Source organism: Micropterus dolomieu, linkage group LG14 (assembly GCF_021292245.1).
Source record: "Micropterus dolomieu isolate WLL.071019.BEF.003 ecotype Adirondacks linkage group LG14, ASM2129224v1, whole genome shotgun sequence".
Taxonomy (NCBI): domain Eukaryota; kingdom Metazoa; phylum Chordata; class Actinopteri; order Centrarchiformes; family Centrarchidae; genus Micropterus; species Micropterus dolomieu.
The window spans coordinates 26,594,756-26,603,898 of NC_060163.1; the positions used below are offsets into that span (position 1 = coordinate 26,594,756).

Genomic DNA, 9,143 nt, shown 5'->3' on the forward strand with positions numbered 1-9,143 from the left:
GGGGGGGGGGGGGGGGGGGGGGGGGGGGGGGGGGGGACCTGGTTTCATTCAGTTGATAAAGATTAAGCGGAGTGTCATCGGCATAGCAGTGAAAGGAAATGTATAGGGACATATAATATCATATATAAATTACAGGGCCAAGAACGGATCCTTGAGTTACCACACAGAACATAGCAGGTATGAAAGGTGCCCAGAATTTCCATAAAGACCTGTTAGCCAGTCTCAGACTGCACCATTAATGCTTTGCTATAAATCTCTGTGTTTAGGAGGTTAATCAGAAAACCATGATCTACTATCAGGTAATAATTATCCAAGGGACTTTTTCAGTTCTAAACTAAAGAACTGAAGAAGCCTCTTGAATGAGAGACAAAATGTCCCTTGATTTTAACCTTCCTTGGATAGCATGATCTACTGCATCAAAGCTCGAGATCAGGTCCAGAAGAAGTACAACCGCTAGCTGCAGTGGCTGTTGGGAGTTAATGCAGTGCAGACTCTTAAAATCTATCAGTACTAAAACTGCATGAACACATGATGATAACGTAAAACTGACCAATACTTTTATGCAGATTTGATGTTTGCAGATATCAATTACAGGGTGTAAGTAGGGCTGCATCTCTGGGCTGTAAAATGTACATTATAATTCCAGAGCCCAAAGCTGACACATATAAGCTGCTCATTTTATTTGGTCAAAACCCCAAAGATATTCAGTAAAACAGAGTTTAAAAAAGCCAATCAATCAATGAATTGTTTAAAAGATGAGATGAAAAGACGAGTCTGCTGATAGACCTTAATACCAACAGGTGTATGGAACTAAAGGAGAAATAAACCCATCCAAAACTCTTATGTTTACATGATTTATAGGGGCTAAAACTTTCAAACACACAAGTGTGTTCCTTTAAAAGATCACATGCACGACTACGTGCTGAGAAATCTCTGCTTTTTCATGACTGTAAGCAGCTCGTTTCCCTCTTTGCTGACTGACAACAAAAGAAAACCCGTTCGTCTCTTTCGTGATCAGTTGTAGCTGCTGTTGGAGGACAAGTCTCTCAGTTTCTTTGTGCTCTTGAGTTATTAAATAATGGAACAGCAGAAGACGGGCCTCAGTCAGGCAGGAGGAGTTCAGGGCTGCAGGAGGGGATCAGTCGACTGAGTGCTGAAAGATCTCACAGATCAGAATCAGTTCACATCAGTTCGGCTTCAAAATGAAATGATTTATCGATTGGAATCCAGAGTGGAGTTTTTTTTAGCTGTTTATATTCTACAAGTTAAAGCTTAAACATACTGGGTACTTTAAACTAACTCATTTTAGACTAGGCAATGTATTTAAATTTATTTATACTTTTTGGCCAATAGAAAATATAATAACGGCTGAAATGAATATAATTTAAAGAACAATCCCTTTCAGTACAGACCACAAAGAGTGCTTGTTCTTTCGTTTTTTTCTTTGTAAAGGTTCCTGAATCAAAGCGAGATAATAACACACACGTTATCTAAATAAGGTTAACAAAGTTTAGAGATATATGGCTGACTCTATGACTCCTAACATAACTTTATGTCCTAATTAAGCTACTGTTACTCTATTTTGATCATGTTACATGCTGATAAACACACTGTAGCTCGCCAGGAGACATGTGGACAGTTTTATTCAGGTAAAGCTTGTTACGGCGGCTTGTGTTGAACCAGCGTTTAACATTTCAGAACTGTGGCGTCTTTTATTAAATTAAAAAATGTGATTTTGTAAAAAAAATAAAAATAAATTAACATTGTATTTTATCAGAAATTGTCATACTTAAAGGCTACGTAAAGGCATGGAAAAAGGCTTTGCGATCAGCACTGGAGCTCAGGGACCTGGACCGGTGACCCAGTTTTGGTCCTGACGGCCAGGTGACCGAATCTTTGGCCAGACACCGATGTGTCCTCTAGCTTTCGTGGAATCTGTGAATACTTTTTTGAGATATCCTGCTGACAGATTAGCGTTGACGGCGATGCAGAGCTCCGGTTAGTTTGGTTCAGTTCTGACCTCAGATGGAGGAAACTCCCAGAGTAGTAACGCTCGCTCTGCGTGGCGAGGAAAACGAGTCCGCCCTAGACGCCAGGAGCGAGAGAAGTGTCAGATTCAACACCTCGACAGATGTCCTGGCCTCAGCAAGGGCGTGTGTGTGTGAGTGTGTGAGTGTGAAGGCGAGAACTTCCGCTCTGACTCTTACTCGCTCCCTGTTCCTCATGTTTATAGAGAAAGACAACAAGCCGTCCTCTCACAGCGCTCAGAGACATGTGACTCGCTGCTGTGTGTGTGTGTCCCTGCGTGAGATCAATGTTTTAAGAACATAGTGTTCTCTGCAGAAGTAGGCCAGTGGGCGGCAACCCTTCACATCCACACACACAAGTTTCCAGCCCTGTGTTTACATTTGCATTAACTAATAATCCTGTTGCACACACACGGCTGAGATGAGTGAGTCATCCTGGGATACTCCTCTTGGCTCAGAGTTTGTGTCTTGAGGTCGACAGGTTTATTTTCAGAATCAGCTGCAGGAGTTCAGCTGGTGTGTGTTTTTAGCCAGATGTTAAATAAAGGTGTAAATGCATCCATCTCTCAAAGACACATCTGTAATCTTTACGTTACTCCCTCCGTAGTGGAAATATGCTCTCTAGAGTCTGCACAGTCTCGTCTTTGCTCTGTGATAGAGCAACAACGTGAACGCACGGTCAGATAAAAAGTGCACGCAATAACGTTAACATTAACACATTTACACTGCAGATATTGAGTTAGTTTTATTCCACTCACTTTGACTAAAGTATTTAAATACTTCTCTTGCTGATCTGCACAGCAGCAAACTGTAATCTGCTGCTCCCATGTCTAAATATAGCAGAGTAATCTATGGCATAATCTGGCATATTTGTATTCCCACGTGGCCCTGCAAGTGTCCAGCAGATAAGGTGGCAGGGTTACCCAGCGTTCAGCAGATAATGAAAAGCAGAGAGAGAGAGAGAGAGAGAGAGAGAGAGAGGAGGTGGGGAGACTAAAAGAAGCACAAACATCCTCATCCTGCCGGTTAGGTGGAGTCTCTGTCCACACTTCGGTCTCTCTGCTCGCTGCTGTCCTCCATCTGAACTGGAGGTGTAAAGAAAAAGCAACGTGAATTAAATGAGTTCCATAATAATCCCGTCCTGCAAACTCGTGATTTGCAGATTTGGTCTTGGGCGGAATTAAGGGGACATTTTTAAAAAAATCTCATTTTTACTCTCTCTTTACTTCCCTTCTACAGTTTCAGTGTAAACATAAACTGTCAGATAAATGAAGTAAAGTTAAAAGTAGAAAGTAGCAGGGGGGGTACAGTACTGGAGTATAAGTACTTAGTTACATTCCACCACTGGAAGTAATACTAATAATAATACAATACAGTAGAAACGCAGCATGTATGCATTTATATTTTCTAACCTGAGAGACGAGCTCTGCAGGAAACATCAGGAACCACAACTCAGCGCCTCACACACACACACACACACACACACACACACACACACGTGTCTGGCAGCGCCGCACATCATGCGCTGCTGCTCAGCTGCCACCTGCTCCTCCACATGCAGCACTGATGATGGCTTCGTGTCACAAACATGTGGGGAAATCATCCAGAGAACAGGTCTGTGTGGACGACCCTGCGGACGCCTCCCTGCAGGCCCGCGGTTATGATGATGCTTTCTGCAGTTCCTGTACTTTGACCATCACAAGCAAACCGTAGTGCGGCCCAGAACATCGAGAAAGCGGACTGGTTGATCCAACGTCCTGTCGGGACGTTTTGGCCAACGTTACGTTTCAGCATCATTCTGCCACAGGTGTTCTTAGCAGAGCAGGAAACTGAATTCCTCTTCAAGGCTCTGAATTGATTTCTGTTTCCTGAATTGTGGTTTGATAAATATGATGCTGCCTCTAAAGGAAACACCGAACGTTCACAACCAGTCTGTGTAAGTGTAAAAGAAATGCACACACGGGAATGTGCCCCAGTGACACAGCGTACGTTTAACACTAGAACCGCCAACAGGTAACCCACTGCTGTTTTTCATTTAGATGTAGCTTTAACAGGTGTTATGTAGCGCCCCCTATTAATGTGTAAAATGTCAAGATAAAGTCAGATGTAGCCCTACAGGAACGCAGTCAGTATCGCACTATTAATTCCTCGTATTTATGTGAACATGCCAAAGCCTTTTGTCTGGACTTGCTCATTGAGGGAAATAGGAACTGACGGTTTGGAGGTTTCTGGACTGAGCAATGCGTCCTGGGCTGATTCTGCATCTGGTGGCTCGTCATTTTTCTGAATTGTACTCTCAGACTGTGAATATAACTATAACATCTACACCAGCGGCTACGTGCCCGTCACAGCGCAGCAGAGCAGGAGAATGAGCTGCATAGTGAAGGCAAACAGAAGAAAACGTTCTGTAAATTCCTGAAATGTGGGGATGCTGGAGGTTCTGGTGGTAAACGTCTAGCCCCACCTTAACCCTAATATGAGCCTAAACCTGTTTCTAACCTTAATTTTAAAACCGAGTCTGAACCTTCAAACTGCCAAAACCTGACCTCTGCAGGACCAGCTGGAGAGGAAAAACAAATAGTCTCGTCCAAGAACTGCTGCTGGGACCCACAGAGGGAGTGGGTAGTCTCATTCACCGCCACTCTTGACTTCACGGAGGCGTTTTAGATGTGAGTCCATTTGGTTCATCAGACCTGCCTGATGTATCAGAGAGTTACTGTTGGTTGTTTTTCTAAAAGCTGTTGTGAAGAAAAGAAGAGAGTGTCGTGCACCTCGTTCACCTGAACGTGTGCTGACGTCAGACTTTTTAAAACAAGTATTTGTTGGTTTTTGCTTTTTAAATCCAAACTCGCCGAATGTGTGGACGTCCTGTCCTGCTGGAAGAATAGGAAGGACAGAAACAAAAACATGAAAACAAAATTACTTATTCATCACAACATTTTTAAAAACTAAGATGACGTATTTTGACTTAATAATTATTCATGGTTAGTGACTTGAAGTCAGAAATGTGAGGTGCCGTCTCATGCAGTCATTTTTCTGGCACAGATGGGCTTCCATACAAACCCCTCCTGAATAATGAAACGTTGTGCATGTGACAGCACAGTTAATAACGCTCGGTGTTTTTGGCAGGGATCATTTCCTGGAGGAAACGGCTCATAAAATACTCAACGATAAAACAGAAAGTTCCTTCATCTAAACTTAGTTTTTCAGCCTGTATTTAATCATTTTATTATTTTGTATCACTGAGGAGCTTTAAACAAACAGAGAGACGTTTACAGGTTAACCTGGTAGTCGCTGCCTTCCTTCTTCTTCTTATGTGTTAAGTCAGTTAGTGTTACTGAGACACGGTGTTGGCAGGGAATTAAACCCCAAATATAACAGTGTTGAACAGGTTATAAGGTTGTTCTTTATTGCTGTAAATGTTAACTGCTTCGGTTTACTGCAGAGAGAGTAGAGGGAATGTTCTGTAGAGGCTGTGACTTTCACCCACGACATGATCTGTAGTGCCTCGTCAGAGAGATGAAGGGATTCACGTTATTTATATTCTCACCATATAATAATCTGCCCACGTTTGCTCTCTCCTCATCTGATCAGCTCGTCACAGCAGAGAGGAGACGCTGAGCAGGAAACAGCTTTAATTTTTATGGTTAAAGACTTCCTGAACCTGCTCATAGCCCTTCATTGTTGCACAGAACTGGGTTTGATGCAGGAAACTGCTGCTGAATGCTTTTTAACTTCAGGTCCGTCGCCATCTGCTGGCTGCAACTCGTCACTGCAGCCTCAGAAGAGGTTCTCTGGTCATCTCGGGAACTTTAAGGAACGAAACCACAGTGCAGACATATTTTGGAACCATATCTTTATGAAATAAATATAGACACTGGTCATTTTAAACTTAATACTAACTTTATTTGTATTATTATAGTATTTGTTCATGTACGTTTGTAAAGAAATATAAATATGCCTTTCTTTTCTGGGTCAGTGCTGTATGTTCAGTTTGGAAAAGTTTAATTTTGTCTGATCTGTTGAAAAGAAAGAAAGAAAGAAATGATTATAAAGACCTAATCAAAACCAACTTCGTGTCATGAGACACTTCTCAGGTCTCGTCTTCTTCAGCTCACCAGTTCTTATCGCAGCAGGTTCACGAGTTTTGTTTAGATCGGGGATCAGGGTTTGTATCTAAAACAAGAGTCAGACTCTGTGTGGGAAGCTGTGACCACTGATAGCTGACACAGACCATTGTCTTCCTCCAGGCCTCCCGAGCTCCAGAAACACCCCGAGCCCCATTGACCCGGACTCCATCCAGGTTCCTGTCGGATACGAGCCCAACCCGGCCGACCTGGCTCTGTCCAGCGTGCCGGGGCAGGAGTTGTTTGACCCACGCAAACGCAAGTTCTCGGCCGAGGAGCTGAAACCACAGCCCATGATCAAGAAAGCTCGCAAGGTCTTCATCCCAGATGACCTGAAGGTAATTTGGAGTTGGTTCTGACCAGATGAAAAATGGTTCACTGCTGCTTGACGTCTTTTTTCTCCTCATCCAAAAGCTTGAAATCAGCTTGTTATGCATCACAAGCAGAAACTCCAGTTTTCAGACAAATTGACTAAATATAATAATTATTATGATTCATGATTATTACGACAGGCTCGCATTAAAGATAAAACACAGGGAAAGTAAAATAAAAGGAAAAGTAATGATTAAACTCTGCTTTCACCTGAAGGCAACCTGCTCCGTTGTTTTGGATGGATGGTAGAGATGGGAAAGTTTCCCACGGTTGTGACTTGTGAGCGTTCTGCATGTGATCAAGACAAGGTTTTGGAAAACGCCAGTGGGAAAGCTGCTGAAATTAATTATCCAAATGTCAAACACACGTGGAAGCTGGCTTAAGGCCAATTAATACTTCTGCGTCGAATACACGCTGATGCGCACCTCCTCAAATATGTCAATACACGTCGAGGCTATGCAGACCACAAGAACTGTGATTGGTCGGCTTGATAGCGTCACATTTCCTCCTACTCATTTCCAGCTCGTCTTTCTTCTTCTGCCTCAACTGGTTCAAAGGTCGTACATACCAAATGCTCCGACGCCTTCTCTCATTTCTGCATTTTTAATCATTTTACTTAAAGTAACTGCTGTTCAACAACATTCAGCTCCAACTCCAACATGATCCACTCAGTTTCAGTCGCCATCGTTTGTAGCAGCCTACACCAACGACGAAGAAGAAACTTAACACAGTGAAACATAGAAACCCCACCGCCAACTGGACTTTGGAAGTATAACTGCAGAGCGACGCAGACACCAATGCAGAAGTATAAATTCTCACGATGGCACGTATTCTACGCCGTCAGCAACAGCATTGACACAAGGCAGAAGTACAAATTGGCCTTGAGAACGGCACTCCTCGTTTAAAAAGTCATTTCCAAAACTAGATTTTCACACTGTCAGACTGGGAGACGTTTTAAGATGTAGTCTTAAGTTTCAAAGGCAGTTTAATGATGTTCTCTCTCAACCTATTGAGACTTTAAACTGTAGCTCCTGTGGCTTAGGTTTGCACATCCGGAGGGACAGGACACGTGCGAACGTATGGATGGATGTACGATATGTTTGTGAAACTGTAAAACTTTAGTGGATGAAAAGTAGAAAGTGAAGAGCAGGACTTTGACTCTGGTGCTCAGTTTGATATATGACAGACTAAACCATTAGTGCTGATTAAAATCGACTCAGCTTAAACCTGCAAGGCATGCTGGGACAAAGGTGGACTTTTTGTTCCGCTCTTAGATCGCTGCTGTCCTATTGGCCCAGTCCCGCTCTTCCTGGTTAAGAGGCTTATATGAGCCGGAATGAGAAAGCAGAGCTGTTTGTGATTCTCTGTCTTCTCCGCCGGGAGGTTAGGCTGAGAGGATTTGACTTTTAATTTGTTGAAATAAAAAGTGGATCTGTGTGGCTGCAGTCCAGCCCTGCACGGCTGAAAGCTGATTGTGAAAGCTTCCTGAGGCTCTGTCTCTGTGGACATGAGAAACTGTAGAGACGCGATAGGTGATGTTTGATCACTAGGGGGCAGACAGACTTGTTTCATCTCATTTGTATAATCACAACAGCAACATGGCGAGGTACAGGTGTGACACCAACATCTGCGACCCATCAGATTCTGTCATCCAAATGTTAAGCCGTCAGCTCTTTATAACATGTGTCTGACATTAGGAAGCAGTTGCAGTTTGGTTTAGTTAGCAAAGTTACTTGCTTAGGTTTAGACATCAAAGGTACTTGGTTAGGTTTAGACATCAAAGGTACTTGGTTAGGTTTAGACATCAAAGGTACTTGGTTAGGTTTAGACATCAAAGGTACTTGGTTAGGTTTAGACATCAAAAGTACTTGGTTAGGTTTAGACATCAAAAGTACTTGCTTAGGTTTAGACATCAAAAGTACTTGCTTAGGTTTAGACATCAAAAGTACTTGCTTAGGTTTAGACATCAAAGGTACTTGCTTAGGTTTAGACATCAAAGGTACTTGGTTAGGTTTAGACATCAAAGGTACTTGGTTAGGTTTAGACATCAAAAGTACTTGTTTAGGTTTAGACATCAAAGGTACTTGTTTAGGTTTAGACATCAAAGGTACTTGTTTAGGTTTAGACATCAAAGGTACTTGGTTAGGTTTAGACATCAAAAGTTATGGCTTAGGTTTAGACATCAAAGGTACTTGGTTAGGTTTAGACATCAAAGGTACTTGGTTAGGTTTAGACATCAAAGGTACTTGCTTAGGTTTAGACATCAAAGGTACTTGCTTAGGTTTAGACATCAAAAGTACTTGGTTAGGTTTAGACATCAAAGGTACTTGGTTAGGTTTAGACATCAAAGGTACTTGTTTAGGTTTAGACATCAAAGGTACTTGTTTAGGTTTAGACATCAAAGGTACTTGGTTAGGTTTAGACATCAAAGGTACTTGGTTAGGTTTAGACATCAAAGGTACTTGGTTAGGTTTAGACATCAAAGGTACTTGGTTAGGTTTAGACATCAAAGGTACTTGGTTAGGTTTAGACATCAAAGGTACTTGCTTAGGTTTAGACATCAAAAGTACTTGGTTAGGTTTAGACATCAAAAGTACTTGGTTAGGTTTAGACATCA

The 9,143-nt window shown here is 42.3% G+C and overlaps 1 protein-coding gene across 2 annotated transcripts in view; it reads left to right on the plus strand.

The window, feature by feature from the left end:
* The window catches only part of LOC123982967 (hepatic leukemia factor-like), a 17,589-nt gene that overhangs the window by 3,013 nt on the left and 5,433 nt on the right, over positions 1-9,143 (plus strand). For both annotated transcript variants that reach the window (XM_046068978.1, XM_046068979.1), the window contains exon 3: positions 6,278-6,492. In XM_046068978.1, coding sequence (XP_045924934.1) covers positions 6,278-6,492 — 215 coding nt within the window. The remainder of the gene's footprint in view (positions 1-6,277; positions 6,493-9,143) is intronic.